Raw genomic sequence first — 21,531 nt, forward strand, 5'->3', positions numbered from 1 at the left:
TGTATTCTATGCAGGGTTAGAAGAATAAATATCATTAAAATACCCATTTTGCCCAAAGCAATCTACAGATTCAATGCTATCCCTACCAAATTACCAATGTCATTTTTCACAGAATTATAAAAATCTATTCTAAAATTCATATGGCACAAAAAAAGAACCCAAATAGCCAAGGCAATCCTAAGCAAAAAGAATAAAGCTGGGCACATCACACTACCCAATTTCAAACTATAATACAAGCCTACAGTAACCAAAACAGTATGGTACTGGTACAAAAATAGATACATAGGCCCATGGAAGAGAATAGGGCCTGAAATAAAGAAGCACGCCTACAGCCATCAGACCTTTGACAAAGCTGACAAAAATTAACACTTTTTTTTTAGAGGAAAAGATACCCTATTCGATAAATGGTGTGAGAAAACTGGCTGACCATATGCAGGAGAATGAAACTGGACCCCTGCCTCTCACCATATACAAAAATTACTCAAGAAGGATTAAAGACTTAAATGTAAGACCTCAAACTATGAAAATCCTAGAAGAAAATCTGGGAAATACTCTCCTGAATATTAGCCTAGGCAAAGCATTTATGACCAAGTCCTCAAAAGCAAATGAAACAAAAACAAAAATTGACAAGTGAAACTTGATTAAACTAAAGACCTTCTGTACAGCAAAATAAACAACCAATGGAGTAAACAGACAACCTACAGAATGGGGGAAAATATTCACAAACTACGCATCTGACAAAGGACTAATACCCAGAATCTATAAGGAACTTGAACAAATCAACAAGAAAAAGACAAATAACCCCATTAAAATGAGGGTGAAGGACATGAAAAGAGACTTCTTGAAAGAAGACATACAAGTGGATAACAAACATATGAAAAAATGCTGAATATCACTAATCATCACACCATGATATACCATCTCACACCAGTCAGAATTGCTATTATAAAAAAGAAAAAATAAATAAATAGATGTTGGCAAGGCTACAGAGAAAAGGGAATACTTATACACTGTTGGTGGGAATGTAAATAAGTTCAGCCACTGTGGAAAGCAATCTGAAGATTCCTCAAAGAACTAAAAATAAAATCACCATTTGACTCAGTAATCCCATTACTAGATACATACCCAAAGGAAAAGAAATTCTTCTACCAAAAGGATACCTGCACTAGTATATTCATTGCAACACTATTCACAATAGCAAAGACTTGGAATCAACCCAGATGCCCACCAATGGTAGACTGGATAAAGAAACTGTGGTACATATACACTATGGAATTCTACACAGCTATAAAAAAGAATGAAATTATGTCCTCTGCGGCAACACGAGTGTAGCTGGAGGTCATTTTCCTAAGCCAATTAATGCAGAAACAGAAAACCAAATACTGCATGTTTTCACTTATAAGTGGGAGCTAAACATTGGGTGCACATGGACACAAAGATGGGAACGATTGACACTGGGGATTTCAAAAGGGGGAGGAAAAGCAAGGGGAAAGGGTTGCAAAACTACCTATCAAGTAGTGATTGCTACTTGGGCAACAAGATCATTAGAAGCCCAAACCTCAGCATCACATGCTATACCCGTGTAATAAACCTGCACATGTAAACCCTGAATCTAAAAGTTTTTTAAATAAGAAATTTAAAAATAAAAAGTAAAAAAAAGAAATACATGGCCTCTCACACTGATATTAGAAATCATGCAATAATAACACACCACCATTTTATACAAAAGAACCACAATAAATAAATTTCAGTGGTAATAGGTGACTTGATCATAAGAACAAAGGCTCTGTACTCCCCTCTGCTTGCTTTAGAAGAGAAATTTTCAGGGCAAGCTTTCTCTATCTCTAAAGCCTGGAGGATGGGCAGGGAGGAATGTTACCTGTGATCTGTCCCAGCTGGCCTCCGAAGAGCTGTCCCACCATGCCCCCAGCGTGGGCCCCCAGGCTAACACCAATGATGTGGATTGAGGATTCCGACACACCCAGCATCTAGAAGAGCAGGGACAGTGAGTTCCCCGTGGGCCACAGAGTCTGCTGGCTTCACAGTGGCAGGCTTTCCCCCAAAGCTTCAGAAGCCGAGGCCCTGGGCATGACACACCCACCACACTTACTTTGGAGGGAAAAAGGACAGCACTCTCATCGTTAATCACTTTTTCTCTTCCTGGGCTCCCCACCTGACAACCCCCTTACTCTCCTTTTGGTGCCCAAAGTATGTGAATAACGACCACGGCCATTCTCTCTTGAGGGACAGCTAAGTGCCAGGCCATCTGCATTTGCTGTCTAAGGTGCCATGACACATTTTACAGAGGAGCAGTGGGAAGCTGAGAATATTCAATAACCTGCCCAAGGTCAGTGCTGTGAGTGGCAAAGTCAAGATTTGAACCCAAGACCACTGAGCTACCCAGTGACTCTGCTTCCACCCTAAGCCTCCTCAGGCCGTGCTTTTGTCTTTCTGACCCTCTCTCCTCATACGCAGCCCAAACTCACCCTGGGTTCTTCTGCACCTACCAGGAGTTTATTGAGGAAAAGGGAGATCTCGAGGCTCAACTTAATCACATTTTTCACAGCTGAGAAGTAGACCCCTGTAGACCCATAAATCCAGTCCACGGCAATCACATTAGCATTCATTGCATGCAGAAGGGTTCTAATGAATTTATCAATCCAGGAAGGCTTTGTTCCTAAAACCCTAGACAGGGGGCCAAAAAAGGATGGAAAAATTACCTGCCAAGTGGGTATTCATTGTCGTGGAAACTTCTATCAATCCCAAACCCAGAAAAGAAGCCAAAACTAGAGAAGGGTGTATATGAGGTGTTTATTACACAGCACTTGAAGCATAGGGAGGTCACAATTCCAAAGTTGCCAGCCCTTCTGCCAGCACATATGCAGTCTTTGTGTAAATTATAAAACTTTGCCTTTTGTTCCAGATAGATGCAGCCTCATGCCAGGGTTCAGAATTCAGGTTGGATTTCAGCCTCATCAGCCTTTTTGTCAGGCACATTTGCACAATGCATAAACCACATAAACTGTATACATTGCATCACTCCATTTGTGTTATTTGTGGAAAAGAAAAGATAGCTTTGTGCCCTAGAGTTAAGATTTGCAATCTTAATTCTCATTCTAAAATATAGGCTCTTTCTTTGTGGACTTTCTTTCTTTTTCTTTCTTTCTTTCTTTCTTTTTTTTTTCTTTCTTTCTTTTCTTTCTCTCTTTCTTTTTTCTTTCCTTTCTTTCTTTCTTGCTTCTTTCTTTCTCTTTCCTTTCTTCCTGTCTCTTTCTTGCTTGCTTGCTTCTTTCTTTCTCTTTCCTTTCTTCCTGTCTCTTTCTATCTTTTTTCTTCCTTCTCCTTTCTTTCTCTCATTCACCCATTGATTTATTCAACAAATATTTATTGAGTACCCATGGGCCAGGCAGTATGCTAGGTGCTTTCCAAAAAATAAAGCCAAATAAGATATAGTCCCTATCCTTCTGGAACTTACAGTATAATGGGACTTTTCCAGGAAAAGGAAAATGATAGAAAAATGTTTAGAAATCTTTCCCAACAGATTGGGATCAGGAAATAAGTTTTTTGATGGCTCCCAGTATAGAAGCAAAGAGAGCACGCTTGTGTGGACAGAGGAACGTGGACTGGGTGTGTGCCAGGGAATGGGGTTGCGGGATTTAAGAGCAGACAGAGTGCCTCGCCTGACGAGCTCTCCACCTTTATTAGCTACCCCTGGGTTGGAGGTAAACACTCAGCCTTGGAAAGTGGTGGAATGTAAGATATGCTAGAGGAGAGGCTTTGACACAAGAGCAAGGAGAGATGCCTAAGGAAACATGTGGCTGAGTCCCTGGAGTCCAGGGATCTGAGAGGCGGAGACAGGCCAGAGATCAGGAAATGGTGGTCCTTTGTGCACAGCCTTTGTGTCTACCTTTTCATTGGGTGCCCCAACTCTACTTGCTCCATAGTGCTGTTACTTTACCATTTTCTCTCCCTCTTTCCTCCCAGAAACCTTTGTCTGTTTCTAGCCCTATAGATGGGCTTTGGAGAAAAGCTGTTAAAAGAAAGGATGGTGATTGGAATTGAGACTCAGTGACTGTATATTACAGCAAAATGTGGCCTGGAGAGTATCAGAGAAATTGAAGAAGAGAAGTGCATAGCTCCATCAAAGCCATAACCTCTGGGTATGATGGAAGTAGCACCCATAAATGGAAGTTTCTTAGGTCATAAAATCAAGGAAAAAGTGAAGAAGGGAAATAAAACCCTGGGTAATAAAGGCTCTGTGTATGGAGATTTGTCCAGTCACCGACATGTACTGTTTGTGAGTGTGTAGACAAGACTGGGTGGAGAAGTAACGTATATGACCAATAAGAATGAACACTATGTGTGCATGTTGACATGAGACCCTATCAAAGACAGCAGGATATGAGGGATGGAAAAGGTGACCATTGGTAAATTCATTCCTCCTCTTGTTGCCCACTAACTTCTTATGGTATTATGGTTACTTGATCATTCTTAGCTGAGAGGTCCTGTTGGTTATTTAACTCCCACCTGAATCCATGGATAATTAGTTTGGTTCCCAGAGTGGCATTGAAACCAGAGTTTTGGAGGTCACTGCTTCCTTCTACTAGCCGCCCACAGCTAGGATTCGAACGGACAAAGAGGAGAAACTGGACTTTGAGATCGGTGCCTTCAAAAAGGTTGGCGCTCTGGAAGTCAGCGCACTTTGGCTGTGGGGTAGGAGGTGCATCCCCTGGAGGAAAACAAAACAAAACAAGAAACATCCAAGGTGAGGTCATCTGTTCTTAGAAGGAAGAAAGACAACCTTGGAAGGAAGCAAGAAACGGGGGCCTGTAGGCATGGGGTTTATTACGCATCCGCTAGTGCAATAATCACTCGTTTATTACAGCCTGCATCACTTCTGTAATGAAGCTGTGTGAATATTTTTCATGCCTAAGGACAAAATAGCAGAGAAGGAATATTGTTCAATTAGATGAGATTAAAGGCCGTGGTGAAATGGCTGTTGTTCCGGGCTGAACTGAGTCTCATCCCCCAAAGTTCATATGTTGAAATCTTAACCCCCAATACTTCAGAATGTGACTGTATTTGGAGATGGGTGTCTTCACAAAGGTTAAAAAGAGGCCAACAGAGTGGGTCTAAATCAATATGACTATTGTCTTTATATGAAGAGGAAATTTGCACACAGACAGAGGGAGGATGTTGTAAAGACATAGGGAGACAGTGGCCATCTACAGGCCAAGGACAGGGGCCTGGAACAGATCCTTTGCTCATTGCCCTGAAGGAACTAACACTGCCAACATCTTGATCTCAGACTTCCAGCCTCCAGAACTGTGAGGCAATACATTTCCATTGTTCAAGCCACCGAGTCCATGGCATTTCGTTATGGCATCCCTAGCAAACTAGTAGAGAATTCTAAATAGAACCCTGGGCAGCCAAATGAACAGTTGCCCTGGGGACTAGCCTCACTCTAGTCTGAACACTCCCTCCCAGAAGGATTTCCAACCCTTTAGCCCCACCTAATCACTTCTTGTCCTTATGAGCAGGTAAGAGCCCTGCCATAGCCTTCCCGTGCCCAGCCCATGGCCTAGAGAGATGGTAGAGAAGAGCCTTAACAAGCTTTACCTACTTCACAGCACCTTACAATAGATACCTTTACAATGGAAATTCTCTAGACAAGGTAACTGCAGGCCTTTAAAAAACACTGAACAGAAAAGGCAACATGAAACTCTGCTTCCCACGGAGCTGAAAATCTGGCCCATTTTCAGCACCCAGCATCCCACCCCAATCCCCACTTCTGTGATGCAGAGGTGTGGTCCCTGACTTCCATGCATCCCACAGGGAGACTGGCAGGAGCAGCAGGGTGCATGCTGACCCACAGAACACAGCCCCACACAGCATTGCTGCCACCATGATTCACAGAATCAGAGGTTCAGAGGAGACGTCCAGATTGCAGACTTTGGTTTGTGTGGGCCCCTTTGTCGAGGAAGACAGTAACTTTAGATTTCTGGAGGGATTATCTGCTATCAGAGGTAACTGGGAGCCCATATACAACAGGAGTGTGGATCTGGGGTGCTCTGGGATATAGTGCTATGAGTGAATTGTGGGAACCCCACCTGTGGAGAATACCTCAAGCCATGAGGCCTTCTGGAGCATTGCTGAGGTAGACTAGAGGTTTCCCCATCACTGCTTCTGAGCCCCAGACTTTGTCCCCAATCCCCTTGCAGAGGCAGACCAAGGAGGCAGGTTTGGAGGCTCCCGGAATGAAGCCCACTCTGAGAGTGTGGGCCCTAAGCTCTTCAGCCTGCGGCTTGAATTCCCACAGCACAAGAGAGATAATGCCTGACTCCATCATTTTACCAGCCTCCCCCAGCATTTGGCTCTTTAAAGAAAAGATGAAAAGACCGTGCTTCAGCATGAGATACAAACCACATTAATGAGTCAATCTGCTCTATTGTTCATATAGGGCAGCCTGCATCCATCAGAGAATTTGAGTTCTTTTAAATAAGCATAATATGTCACAAAACAGGCCCAAATAATCACCAAAGAATCAATATCATCTAAATAAAATGTAATAAAACTAGAAATCAATAACAAAAATTATTTTAATATACATTTGGACATGTAAAAACACCCCCTCCCTTTTTTTTCAATAGGACAAGCCCATCCCATGTGCCTGTGGTATTTTTACCAGCCCATACAAAGAGAAACTCTTGGGCACAATTCCTCATGGACATATATTGCTGAAGCTTGTTCAAGATTTTTTAAAATTTTTTATATTCAGGTAAAAAATATATATAAATTATCATCTTTACCTTTTTTAAGTGTACGGTTCAGTGGTAATAAATACATGCACATTCTTTTCTCCCCTTCATTCCCAACTGCTCTCTCCTTCTCAGCCTCTGCGAGCCACAGTCTACTACTCTCTATCATCATAAATCCACTTTTTTAGCTCCTGCATATGTGGGAAAATGTGATATTTGTCTTTCTGTGCTTGCCTTATTTCACTCAACATAATGGCGTCCAGTTCCATCCATGTTGCTGCAAATGACAGGATTTCCTTCTTTTTAAAGGCTGAATAGTATTCCTTTGTGTATATATCCCACATCTTTTTTTATTCATTCACCAGTTGATGGGCTGTTAGGTTGGTTCTATATCTTGGCTATTGTGAACAGTGCTGAAATAAACATGACAGTGCAGATATCTCTTTGATATACTGACTTCCTTTCCTTTCTTTTGGATATATATCCAGTAGTGGAATTGCTGGATCATATGGAAGTTCTATCTTTAGTTTTCCGAGGAGCCTCCATCAGTGGCTATACTAATTTACACTCCTACCAACAGAAAAACACCCTTTTAACATTTTAAGGAAGGTATGGGTTAAAGAATAATCACAATGAAAAGCGCAGAATATTAAAAACTAAATGACAATAAAACCAGCACATATCAAAACTTGCAAAGAGTGGCTAAGACAGCACTTGGGTTGTTAAAATAATTATTTGGGAAGCCATTAGACTGAGGAAGCTCTAGTGCTTGAGTTCCTACAGAAGCTCACCACACCCCAACTCATATGAAGAGCTGTGTCCTAGGAAATTGAGGCTTAAGCTTTACCACTCAGAAGCTTCCAACTAACTTCTGACTAGGGACTTTAAGGTACTGCTCCACTTTAATCAATCAAATATTTTCTTTGCCTTGCTTCATTCATAGGCACCTTATAAAATTTCTTCCTCACATCCCTTTGGTGGAGTCCTGAGCCACTTGCAGTGTGAAGCTGCCCAAACCATAAATCACTGTTTGTTCAAATAAACTTTTTAAAATTTTAATGTGCCTAAGTTTACCTTTTAATAGGGAAAAATGTGTCACCTTACATGCAAATGTTGGTGCGGGTGGGGGGGAAGGAAAAGACTTAGATTAGATAAGTTAATATTTTAACTCAGAAAAGAATACCACAATAATTCCAAATAAAATATAGGGAGAGAAATATAAAGGTAATAGTTGAAATCGAAGAAATAGAAAATAAGGAAATAGGAGCGACATTGGTAGCAACTTAGTCATTACAATTTCTCAGGCTTTGAGAAGTTGCCTGGGATGTCTTTGACTCTTCCCTATCTCTCACATCCCACATACAGTTGGTAAGTTCTGTTGGCTTGACCATCAGAATGAAATATTCAGAATCTAACCCTTCTCAGCACCTTGGTCCAAGCCACCATCATCTCTCACAGCCACTGCCATAGCAACTGCGTTTCTTGCCCTCTCTTTTGGCCCCTTCAGTCTGTTTGCAGCACAGCAGTCACGATTTTTTTTTTAAGTCAGTCGAGTCATGTTACATCTCTGTGCAAAAGTCTCCAAGCCTTTTCACTCAGATTGAAACATGAAGTCCTAACAATGGACTGTAAGGCCCTAACTGAGCTAATCCACCCCACTCCAAGAGTCATTTGCCTTATGCTACAATCACTCACTATTGCAGCCACTTGTTCTCCTTGCCCTTCTTCACTCTAGATGGCTTCCTGCCTGAGGGTCTTTGCCCGGCTGTTACTTCTGCCTGGAATGCATTTCCCTTATGTATCTACATGGCAGTTCCTTCCCCTCCTCCAAGTCTTTGCTTGTCAAGTGCTCTCTTCTCTACTCTCACATCCTATCTCAGTTGTAACCTGCTTGTGTTCCTCACCTCATTTCTCTCAATCATCCTTCCCCTGGTCTATTTATTTGTTAGCAATCATCACCTTCTAATCTACTATGGAATTTGCCAAGTTATTATACTTATTGTCTATTAGTGGTCAGTCCACATTAGAATGTACTTTTGAACAAAGCAAGGATTTTTAAAATCCATTTTGTTCACTCTACTGCCTAAAGTAGTACCTGTTACACGCAAAGAGCCAGTACCCAAAACTGGCTCTTTGAAAAGAATAATGAGCTAGATGTACTTTTGATAAGACAGAATAAGAGAACAAAGGGAAGTTAAAAGTAAACAATATCAGGAATAAAAAGGGGATATAAATACAGACAGTAGATTTCCTTACACCATTAAAGAGTTTATATCCACCCCAAAACTGAAAATACTGATATTTTGCTAGGAAATGGACGATTTCCTAGAAAAATGTAACTTACCAAAACTTAGTCAAGAAAGGAAAAACAGAAAATCAAATGTAAAACTATAGCATAAAGGAATTGAAACACTAGTTTCAAAACTATCCCTCAGAAAAGTCTAAGAGGCCTAAGAGTTTCACAGAGGAATTCTATTGATCCCTAGCTTACACATGCTGTTCCAGGAATAGAAAATGGGAGACAGGATTCCAGTTCATTCTATGAGAATATCCAAGGTACCAAAAGTGCAAAGGACAGGGGAGAAGGGAAAACTAAAGGCTACTTTCATTTATAAACATAAACAGAAATCTAAGATAAAATATCAGCAAATCTAAATCCATCCAGGATAACAAGACCACAGGGTACATCATGGCCCAGTAGGGTTTGCTGGGCCAATTCTTTGCAAAGAACTAAAGGCTGTTTTAACATTAGAAAAAGTATTAATATAATTCACATATGAACAAATTAAAGAAGAAAAACCATATGTTCACCTCAATGGATGAGCAGAAAAAAAGAACACTTGACAAAATTCAACACTCTTTAACATAAGAAAGGATATCTACTAAAAGCCTATAGTAAGGATTAGATTTACTTGGAAATATTAGAAGTATTCCATCTAGAACAGGGAACAGATAAGAAATGTCTGCTATCACTGCTTCTATTAAATATTGTGCTAGAGGTCCTGGTCCTAACCACTGAAACAAGACGATACAATGGGATAAAAGTTATAAAGTTTGAAAAGGGAGAGAAGAAAATTGCCAGTATTTGAAGCTGATAAATAGGGAAGCATATTCAGATACTGCCTCTACCTAGCCACCACTCCAACCAAAGAACAGTGACAGATGAGTATCTGGCCAGGCTGACCAGAGGTTTATAAACAATAGAAATGAGGGGTGCAGAATGAAATACTGGTTTGCCTGAGTCTGAAAAGAGCCTACGGTTTTCCATTCTTGAGTCTTTGACACTGAAGAAGTGTTAGAGAAGGGTGAGTAAGGCCTGCTAACACCCATGTTTCCATAATGGAAAGTGACTCTCAGGCGTATATGACAGAGCTCCCTTCACCCGCCTGGGCTGCTCATGGCTCCCATGGGTGGCCTCTGTGATCTGTAAATGCTGGAAAGGTGCTCCCCTACACTCCCACCTGCACCTGTCTCAGGTGTGTTCTGTAGATCGGTATCCCCCATGGTCTTTTGTTTCGTAGAAGTGTTATTTTGCTAAAACAGTTTTGATGTGTGGCCTGGACCAAGAAGGGATGGGTGCTCTGGCAGTGACAGAGTTGGCACAAAACCACATCAGACACTTTGTTATCAAATGTAGAGACGACAGAGGAGCCATCGGTGCATGTGTTGGGAAGCGGGCGCCCTCCTCCAGGCTCCTCGGGAAGACACTGCAGGAGGGGAGGAGGGCAGAGGCCCCCTCCCAGTAGCTGACTTGAGGGTGGCTCTGCCACACATGTAGGGTGTAGCACCACCTTCAGGCCCAGGCTGGCCTTACAGAGGCTGGTGTCGCAGGCTGCTTCTGCCGCCAGCTCAGCACTATGGGCCACTGAACTTCTTGCCACCCCCTTGAGCCCTGGGCTCCCCACAGACAGAGCTATGCTATCAGATGACCTGTGGATCGAGGCATCAGCAGCCAGGAGTGTCTCTGAAATGGGCCACCTTCTGGAACCCTTCTTTGGCTGAATTGTTTCAGGATGAGTGTCACTTAATCAATCTGCCCTAATGTCAGGAAGTAGAGATGAGGACTGCAGCCTGCTCAATTTCTTTCTTCACAGTTACCAAGGCCTTTGGCTTATTGAATGTGTCCTGTGTGCCTGGGCCTGGGTGAAGCTCTGGGGATTCAAGAATGAAGAAGACGCCAGCCATAACTGCCCTTTGGGAGCTCAAAGTCTAACGGAGAAAGGGAAAATAAGCAGGAAGCCCCACAGCAAATAGGGATTTAAGATCTGTGAGCAGGAAACATGGGTACTGAGAGAACACGAAGAAAGACCACCTACCCCAGATGGAGGAAGACTTGTGCACCCACCTGGAGGAGAGGGCGCCTGAGCCGGCCTGGAAGCTCAAGGGCCAGGTTGATCAAGGAGCTCAACAATCTAAAGCTCCATAGTCCAAGGAAAAGCTGGGTGTGACTGGGGTTGTCATGAAAGATTGTCTGGGCACACAGCCAGGAAAGTGAGTGGAGGCTGAACTTCCAAGAGGCCCATGTGGGTCAGCTACTGCCCTTGTGTGACAGCAGGCACCTGGATACCTCCTGAACCCCCTCCCTCCTGATCATTTGAGCTCTTCCTTTCCTTTACCTTGAGCTCTCTGCATCCGGCATCCTCTTTCTTTCCACCTACTTCATCTAGGCTGTCTGAAGACAATTACATCCTTTTTCCTTTTCCCTTTGGCATATTTCTATCCCTCCCAGCCACAAACACACACACACACACACACACACACACACACACACACACACTTCTATCTCTGCCTATCCATCAACTCACTTAATTTCTGAGATAGCACTACTAAAAAAGTAAGAATAACGAACATTAACTTAATAAATATTGTCGCTGTTGACAGTGAAACACTCAGTTAAGGTGGGAAAGGAAGAGAAGCAGATGGGAAATAGAGAATACCTCACTGGGTAAGTGTGAAAAGAAAGATACCAGAGACAAACAAAGGCAAAAGGACAGGGCAAGGAAACACCCAGGCCCTGCTAACATGTCATTACAAGTCCACTTCCTGCCCAGAGCATCTAGAATGATTCCCACATATGTGGCTGGAACCTGATCAGCTTCTGCCCTGACCCTAACCCTGCTACCTGGTTCAGAATTTCTGAGCTTCTCTTATCTGTGTGACAGAGGCCCCAGGCTTACTGACAGATGAGCTTCCAAAAAGAGTTTGATGCCAATTTGCTATTAGTCCTCCCACTCCTCAACCTTCAAATCAGGACAACTAGCAAATGCCTTCTAGCCCCTAAGGAGGCCTGGGGCTCCTGAGCAGGGACAAAGTGGGCCTGCCAAGCCCACTTCTCAGAATGGGACCCACAGCTCTCCTAGGTGATACCTCCCACCTTCTCTCCAAGGTGGCTCATGACAGCCCTGTTCCCTCCACTTCCATCAGCCTAGACAACCATTTGCTAATAATAAAATCACAAGGGAATAAGCAACTGCAAAATTCAGACCCTGTGCACAGATGATCTCATTCAGTCCTTACAGCATTCCTATCTGGTAAGGATCATCTCCAACTACAGGTAAAGAAAGCCACTTCCTCAAGGTCACATAGCTACAAAGAAACAGAGCCAGGATTCCAGTCCGGGTTAGCCTGACCCAGAGAAAGCCTCTTCCCCATCAGCTCAACCCATTGCCTCCTCTAAGCATCAATGCAGCAACATTCACTGGACATCTGCTGTATACAGAGCACAGCACTGAGTATGCTAAAAGAGACAGAAGCCTCAAATCCTCGCCTTTTAGGAACAACTAATTGAGGTAGGAGAAAGCACATACAGAGCTCAACAGCACCTCTGAAAAACCACCCACGAGTGCAAGGAGAACATGCAGTCACCCAGAGGCACTTTGTAGCAGGGACGGGTGCTGAGCAGAAAAAGAATGAGTACAAGGGAGATAGGAATACAGAAGCCCCCTTGGAAGATGCAAAGAACAGAAATCAATCCAAAGGTGATGTAAGCAACTCCAGGCAGAAGCAATGACATATTCTAGAGCCAGGGAATGAGAATTACATGTCCGGCGGAGAAGACAGAAAAGCAGCCTGCTGTTGTGAGCAGAGGGAGGGGATTTTTCTAAGGGTGAGGTCACCACCAGAGTAAGGAGTCTTATGAGAACTTCTGAGAACTCAAAGTAGAGCAGGTTAATTTTCCCAGGGGCATCTGAGGTTAGCAGGGACTAGTTCCCATCACCCAGCCGGGATGACGAACCACTTGAGTTAGGTTGCTGGATTAGAAAGGACATCTAACAATCTCGGTGACAAAATCGTTATTAGTTTGGAAAACCTAAATTTTAAAATTAAATATATCTTGGAATGGTGGATATTTATGGGGTTAAAAATGAATATCTTAGAATTAACCAGATTTTATTTTCTTACAGTTGGTCCTGGCTTATGCAAGGTGAAAGGGTTTTTTTATGTGGGCTTTAGAAAAATGAGTCGGATAACCAGGGAAAGTTCAGGTTTTGTGACCTGTTTACCATCATTCTGATTATGATAAAAGGGGTTTTTTCCCCTACTCTTTTAAATTCACCTCAGAAGAGGCAAAAGGCTTTCAGGGGATCTTCCAAAAGTTAGTACTGCATAAGTAGTTGGAGAAATACGATCATTGACTGAAATAAGTCCCTCCCAAGGCCTGAGCCCTGGCTTACCTGAACTTCCAACGCTGAGCCACAAAAGGAGGCCCCCCACCCAGAAGCAGCTCTCCCAGGGACCTGGGGGCATTGCTGAGCTGGAAATCTCAGAGCTGGTATGGAGTAATTCCCTAAAGCCAAACAGATCATATAACCCAGCCTCTCAGAAAACACCCACGTGGATTTCACTAATCATTAACTAGCCTCATGACCTGAAAAGGAAAAATAAATTCTTCCTATTTATGTAAATGCCAGAGTTTTCGGTTTCTTCTTCTCAATGAAAATAAATACACTTTCTTTTTTGTTAACCAGAGTGCATTGAAACACACTGTCCCTCTTTGAGCCAAACATGATCAGGAAACTATTTCCTGCACCTCTCCCACTTCCCATGATAGGATGTTAGTAATAACCAAGCCAGAAGTCCTGCATCTCTGGGCGGCCAGAAACCCCTCATTGTGTTGGAATTATCTGTGGACATGTGTGTCTCCCTAGAAGATTCTGAGTGACTTGAGAGCAAAGGCTTTCTCTTTTCATTTTTGAATCCCCGGTGCCTAGCACATGACTGAGATAATACTATACATTAAGTGTCCATTTAATGGGCAGAAAGGAGGAAAATGTTTCCTCTGGAGAGTACTATCATTTTGCAGAATCTTGGGGCTAGGAGTCAAGTCCAACTTTGGAGATGTTCAACTTCCTGAATTCACAAAGAAACTGCATATTAGAAAAAGAAAATGACCTGTAGCGATCCCGTTGGTGGAAGTGGCAGAGCTGGGCCTGGAACCAAGATGGTTCCAGCACCTTATGGCCTCTCCACCCAAAGAAGTGGCAGAAACCACAAAGAGCTATTTCTAGGCATGTCAGTGGGGCAGAGGCAGAGGGCAGGGCACTTCCCCGCCACTCCCTAAATCATAACACATTGCTGCGAGGCAGACAGCCCACGGGCAGGGCCAGGATCATCTTTTCCGAACAATAACTCTCTGAGGTGAGTATTATCACAGAGAAGTTAAGTAATTTGTACAACAAATTACTTATTTGTATTATTATTGTATACAAATTACTTAACTGTGATAATTACACAGTTAGTAAGCACAGATAAGTACAAATTACTTCTCTGTGATAGAAGTAATTTGTATTAAGTACAAACATTTGTGTTTTACACAGCTGGTAGGGCACAGAGAATTTAAGTCATTTGCCCGAGGTCATGCAGAGCTGGGATTTAAAGCGGGATGAGCCAGCCCCAGAATCCATGCTCTGGGCAACGATACTCTACAGCAACAACTCCTGAAGAGGCGCTGGGACCATGTCATCATGGCTGAACACAGGATACAAGTATTTTGGAAGGGCTAGCCCTTACATCACCTTCTGCACATGATCTCACTGCTCAAGTGCTGCTGCAACCAGGAAGGAGTGTGGCAATAAGTAGCGGCACAGCAGAAGTCACTACTGAAAGCTGTCTTGATATTAGAGATCAAGCCAAGTGTATGAGTTCAGGTCCTCGGAGAAGAAGATGCCAGGATAAGACAAGATATGCAAGAGATTTATCGGGCTAACACCTGTAAAGAATAAGAGGTACTAGAGAAGGCAGGAAGAGCCTTTAGATGGTGGTGAACATCTGATACCTGTGAAAGAGAACGGGCAGGAAAGAGAGGATTACATAGGAAGAGTCTCGGGCTGCAGCGCAGTTTCTAGAATATTCTGACCAGGCCAATGGGGACTCCTCAGGCCAAAGTCTTTTGTGACAGCAGATCTGTATTTTGTAGAAATGAGCCTGCATTAGCAGCCACAACCTGCTTGGTCATTAGCCGAAGTGAGCCTCAGCACAAAGACAGAGGTAGATTCAGAAGGCAGCAGCTGGAGCCATCAGTCAATCATTTTCCCTACAGCAGGAGACCTGAGGGCTGTTTTCCTGGCCACCCACAGCATGGCGAGAGATAGTTAATCCAGGGTGCCCTTGTGCATGGCATGAATACAGCTGACATTGAGAGAGCACTTTCACTTTCTTTCACATCCAACATCTAGCACAGAGCTCTCCAAGCGGGGTCAGAGTGGTCCCTTCCAGAACCACCTGCCTCACAACCATCCAATTGACTTGGGACAGATTGCTGGACCCACCCCAGACACACAGAATGAGAATCTTTGGAACTGGGCCCAGGACTCTGCAGTTCCAGCCGGCTCCTCTGGTGATCATACACATGCTAGAACCGCTAGTCTTCTGTTAATACTTACAATAGCCATGTCCATTTCACCAGTGGAGAAACTGAAGCTCAGATAGGCCAGGGGCCTAGGGACACTGCTTGAGAGGGCCAAGGAGAAACAAGATATGCAAGAATTTTATTGGACTAAACCTCATACTTCTGAAAAGAGAGATTACATATTTTAGAAGGTGAGGATGAGACCCTTCTACCTGGAGACACTGAGAGAGCCACAATTCATATTCAGTGTGTGCTGTCCATCTGCCCAAAGGAGAATGTCAGCCTCAGAAGGGCGGAATCCTGGCCTGTTTTGCTCACTGAGATATCCCAGTACCTAACACAGTACTTGCTACACAGCCAGTGGTCAATAAGTATTGGAGGGGAAGGCATTGTTCAACTGGTAGGGTGTGCTGGTTAGTTCCCACCCCTCTTTTAGAGAGGGGGTCCTACTCACTCATTTTAAGGTGGAGTCAGATGGTTTTATTTGCCTAGGATCTGGGAACACAAGGAGAAAGGGACCGGGGCATCAATGTTCAAAATTCTGAAATGCAGTGGTGTGATAATGGCTCAGCACAGCCTCACCTCTTGAGCTCAAGCAATCCTCCTGCCTCAGCCTCCTGAGTAGCTGAGACTATAGGTGCACACTACCACACCCAGCTAATTTTATTTATTTATTTATTTTTGAGACAGGGTCTTGCTCTATCACCCAGGCTGGAGTGTAGTGGTGTAATCATGGTTCACTGCAGCCTCGACCTCCTGGCCTCAAGTGATCCTCCCACCTCAGCCTCTCAAATAGCTTGGAGTACAGGCACCCGCCACCATGCCTGGCTAATTTTTTTTAATTATTTTGTAGAGATGGAGGTCTTGCTGTATTGCCCATGCTGATCTCAAACTTCTGGTCTCAAGCAGTCTTCCCATCTCAACCCCAAAGAATTCAGATTAGAGGTGTGAGCCACCATATCTGGCCTAACATGTATTTTGTAATAGGTCTACATATATATGCTTTTTTAAAAAATACAAAAACATGGTTAAAAATAAATCTCCATCCCCTTCCCCCAAGTTTCCCAATCCTACAGAAATCAGGCATTGTCATGGTTTTCTTGCTTATCCTCCTAAAGATATTCTATCTCATGCTTGTTAGATTTTTACACCCTTCTTTTGACCTACTACTTTTTTTTTTTTTTTGACAGTGTCTTGCTCTGTCACCCAGGCTGAAGTGCAGCGGTGCAATCATGGCTCACTGCAGCCTTGGCTTCCTGTGCTCAAGTGATTCTCCCACCTTGGCCTCCCAAGTGGCTGGTACAGGCACACACCACCATGGCCACCTAATTTTTCTTTCTTTCTTTCTTTCTCTTTCTTTCTTTCTTTCTCTTTCTTTCTTTCTTTTCTTCTTTCTTTCTTTCTTTCCTTTCCTTTCTTTTTCTTTCTTTCTTTCCTTTCTGTCTTTCTTTCCTTTTCTTTTCTTTCTTTTTTTTTTAAGAGACAGGGTTTCACCATGTTGCCCAGGCTGGTCTTGAACTCCTGGGCTGAAGTCATCTTCCCACTTTTGCCTCCCAAAGTGCTGAGATTCTACATGTGAGCCACCATGCCCAGGCTTACGCAAACTCTTTTGAACATTGAGTTTCACGCTAAACAAAATACTTTGGAGCTGCCTCATTCTTCTTTTAAGGTTGCATAGAATTCCATCAGATAGAATGTGTCATGCAATTTTAGTGCTCAACCCAAAATGGCTTGAAGCCCTTATCCTACCTGATTTTCAGAAAGTCCAATCTTGCCAGATTCCAAATTGAGGTGAAGAGCACGATTATGGAGTCTCTCCACTCCTGCTGTCCTATATGTCCTGCATGTGAACATGGGTACATGCACGTGCGTGCACACACATACACACATGCACCTTCTCAGAACAAGTCATAAAATATAAGTGCAGTGCAGGACAGTTTTCAAGGTCTTGCACTGGGCCTGGTTCTTTCAGCTTTCTGGCTTATAGTTCTCAAGAATAACTATAGAATGTGCTGGGAATCCAACATCTTGGGATCTGTTCCAGTCCCCCCACTACCCCACACCCCCAAAATACGATATCCTTCAATGCTTTAGCTCAGTGATTCTTGTTTCCCTTGAATATAAAACCCAGGGTGGGCTGCCTTCCTGGGGGTCCTCAGCTGTGGTACAAGTGGGCATGTGCAGATGAGGCTCTGTGTGCCCCAGGCAGCTTTCGTAAGCCTTGGGGACTGGCTCACATGAATTTCAGGCTTCTGTTGTCTGCTGCCTAGCTATAAGTAATAAGCCAGATTCCTGTAACTTATTGCGTGCATAGGTGTTCTGTCTCCCAAGACTCAGACAAATCACAGTGAGCCTGCTTTTCACACAGGACAGTCTAAAACCTTATGGAGAAAGAGAACATTTCATGCCTCTAATATGCCAAACCACATTATTTTAGCTTTCATTTAAAAACATCTATATTCTGTCTCTGTTTCTCCAGGAAGAATAAGTAGAGACCAGCTTTATATTAGCCCCAACAAAAAGGTCACTTGTGGTTTTTCCAGGACAGAGAAGCTGTGTACCCCGCAAGTGATGCCAAGCCTGCAAGTGCTGAGAAGGCTGAAAATTATTTGTAGCTTTAAAATGACAGTTTGATACTAAAATTCAATGGTTTAGTGCTTATTCCCTGAGATCACCTAACTTCAAAGTAAAATTGTGAACCTTAAGGGCTTATCTTTGGGTGTGCATTATGGTAAGGGTGTATTGTGAGAAGGCTGAAGAGAAAGAAAACCCTGTGAGTACCCAGGGTTGTGTCAAAAGTTTCCCAAATGACAGAAGAAACTGGCTGGAGGTGGTTGTCTGGGAATTTCCCTGGGTCTCCCATTTCATGACAGCTTGGTAAGAAGAAGACATTAGGCACACTTTTTAAAAGCTATCAGTAATATATAGATAGTATATGTTAATATATCTCTTTCCATTTTTTGTTTAACTGCTTACTATGTGCTAGATACTATGCTGTGTAAAATGTACAGCAATCCCACAAGGTAGATACTATTATTAACCCCACTTTCCACGTGCAGGAACAGGCAGTGCAAGGTTTAATAACTTGCCCAAGGCTACACAAAGTGGCAGAGCATGGATCTGAATTTGAAAAACCACCACCAGCAATAGGTCCTTATCCATTCCGCTGAATTTATGCTACCTACTCTCATTCTCACCATTCTTCTCAAGGTGGGCATTATTAGCCTCAACTTATATTAGTCCTGAGCAACCTGAGGCTTGGAGGCATCTGGTGGCAGAGCCGGGTTTTAATGGCAGCTCTCTGGAAAAGATCACAGAGTACACCTTTTCTAAGTCCTAATTACATAGCAATTACCATGTTCCTGCCGCAAGGAAAAAATTCACACCTTCAGATCACCCTCCTCCTAGGTCTCCTGGATTTAGGGCTGGTGGAATAAGGGACAGTAGAGAGTCCACCTCACCCCAGAATGTCACTTCCACTAGAGCAGTCTCCAATAGAAAGTGTATTTTAGAAGGAAGATATAGTAAGAAGACACAGTCAGCCCCTGAAGTGGGCCGACAGATGGACTATGTCACTTCCACCTGCTGGCATTGACAATGGGGAGGAGGGTTGTCCATATACCAGCCAAAATGATGAGAAACACTGCCTTGAAGCATGGCTCTCTATTAGTAAATACCTGTTTCTATCCACAGCTCTGTAGATTGGGAGACCAAAGGATTCTTTCTTTGTTCTTATCTCCAAGTTAGACAACCCCATTTTAGACTCATGTTCTTTGGGCGTTAGTATTGAAAATTCAGGGGCTCCAACCTCAAATACCCTGAGAGGGGTCACTTGCCTGAGGCCACCAGCTGGTAGAGACAATGACCTCAAGGCCCACAAAGGTGAAGGACCTTGGCAAGTGGGGACAGATATAACCAAACGCAGTGCGAACAGATAAGTCTAGATCATGTCAGAAGCACCGGGTGGGGTCTCCACAGTGACCAAGGGGCAAAATGAGTGCAGAGGTGGGGGAGCTGCCTGAGAAGGGGAAAGAGCCTGAAGGGGAATGAAGATTCTCTGCCCACTTCACAATTTTTCCTGGGCTCACTCTGTCCCTTCCCTTCCCCTGCTGCCAAATGTGGATCTCAAACCCACACCCAGCCTTTCCTCTTGACATCACCATTTAGTTGTAGGAAGGTGAAGAGAGCACAGGCTTACACTGTCACCATATTACACCATTTTGACTCTAAGGAATGATTTTCTAATACTTAAACAGCTAACAATTAGAGTGTAGTAGAGTGCGTACAAAGAAAATGGGCTTTAAAGACTGTGGTATGATGATATAGTAAGAAATATGTATTTGGTCTCTACCCCTGAGTTTCTGATGCAGAGCTCCTAAAACCCTTGTAGATAAGGGTGCTAATCTTTTGTTCAAATATTTGGTCTTTGACCCTGGTTCCTGACACGGAACTCCTAAATCCCTTGATATTTCCCGGGTGAGAGGAGCATCTTTTGTTCTAGTGAGGTGACTTTTTGGTGGGCTCCTGGATAGCCTCTGGATGGGGGCTTGTTGCCAGGGGGATCAATCATGTGATTAGAGGGTTGCAACTTTTGTCCCCATCCACCTCATGACCCGCAGGGAGGGGTGGGGGCCTAAAGGCTGAGTTGATTCCAAATGGCCAATGATTTAGTCAATCATGCTGGCACAATAAACCTCTATAAAAACCTAAAAGAACTGGATTTGGACAGCTGAACCCATGGAGCTTCCTAAAGGGTTGTGTACCTGGAGAGGTCACTGAAGCTCCACACCACTTCCCACATGCTTTGCCTTATGCATCTCTTCCAACTGGCTAGATATTTGTAGCCTTTGTAATATCCTTTAACAAACTAGTAAACTAAGTGTTTTCCTGAGTTCTGTGAGCCACTCCATAAAATTAATCAAACCTGAGGGGGGTTTTGTGGGAACCTGATTTACAGCTGGTTGGTCAGAAGCACAGGCCACAACCTGGGACTTGTGGTCAGCATCTGAAGCAGTGGTGGGGGGGAGGAGGGGGCAGTCTTGTGCCTTAACTTGTGGAATCTGATGCTATCATCCAGAAGATGGCATCGGAATTGAATTAGAGGACACCCACTTGGTGTCTGTTAGAAACTCGCTTGGTGCATGGAGAAACAACGCTCACACCTTTGGGTGTCAGAAGTGTGAGTGCTGCATGAGACTGGGAAAAGCACCTTGGTTTGGTTCTTTTCCATCCTTTATAGGACAAACAGACCTGATTTTAAACACCAGTTCCATCTCACCCTGTGTGACTTTGGACAGATGGCAACCTCTCTGAGCCCAATTTCTTCATCTATTAATGGGTTGTTGTGAATGATCTGACACACAGCAAAATTCTCTTCCTCTGTTCTTTATCCTTCCCCAAATGGAAAGAGCCTCACCTACTCCCTAGGAGTTACTCTTCTCAACCCCCAAGCCCAAAGAGTAAAACAAATGATGGTAGGCTGCTCCCCAGTCCCTATCTAAATGACCTGTGGGTCCTCAACCTGACCCCAGGCAGCCATTGTTGAGAAGCTGGCCCCGGAGCCTGGTTGGATTGTAAAGTTAGTCCCCATTCCTTCCCCTCAATGTCCTAGTAGCTCAGTGGCTGTTCTAAAAAGATGCAAGTTTACTCGCTCCAGAGAGGTACAGAAAGAAGAATAAATGGAGAATGTGGTGGTTGGAGAATCTTGAAGAAGGGTGAATGAGGTCAATGCTAATTTTGTAGATCTAAAACAAACAAATAAACAAAAAACAACTATTGCCAAGACTTCTAGACAACATGTAGCAATCTTGGCTAACAAAGAAAGCAAATGAAGCAGCATCACACAGCAGGTCCAAAAAGTATCATTTCAAATGTCACATATGACCTCTTCTGTTGTTCAATATGCTGATAAGAATGGCAAATTCA

At 43.5% G+C, this 21,531-nt stretch overlaps 1 protein-coding gene across 2 annotated transcripts in view; it reads right to left on the reverse strand.

Annotated features, from left to right (window-relative positions):
* PLA1A (phospholipase A1 member A) overlaps positions 1-13,571 on the reverse strand; it is a 32,540-nt gene extending 18,969 nt beyond the window's left edge. For both annotated transcript variants that reach the window (XR_001114372.2, XM_003261856.3), the window contains exons 1-4: positions 13,433-13,571; positions 4,528-4,729; positions 2,508-2,685; positions 1,880-1,988 (exon numbers count right to left, since the gene is read on the reverse strand). Coding sequence is in view for 1 of the 2 variants with exons in the window: in XM_003261856.3 (XP_003261904.1) it covers positions 1,880-1,988; positions 2,508-2,685; positions 4,528-4,729; positions 13,433-13,505 (562 nt within the window). In the remaining variant the exon portion in view is untranslated. The remainder of the gene's footprint in view (positions 1-1,879; positions 1,989-2,507; positions 2,686-4,527; positions 4,730-13,432) is intronic.
* Between the last annotated feature and the right edge of the window lie 7,960 nt (positions 13,572-21,531).

The sequence above is a fragment of the Nomascus leucogenys genome, chromosome 21, assembly GCF_006542625.1.
Source record: "Nomascus leucogenys isolate Asia chromosome 21, Asia_NLE_v1, whole genome shotgun sequence".
In the NCBI taxonomy this organism is placed as follows: Eukaryota; Metazoa; Chordata; class Mammalia; order Primates; family Hylobatidae; genus Nomascus; species Nomascus leucogenys.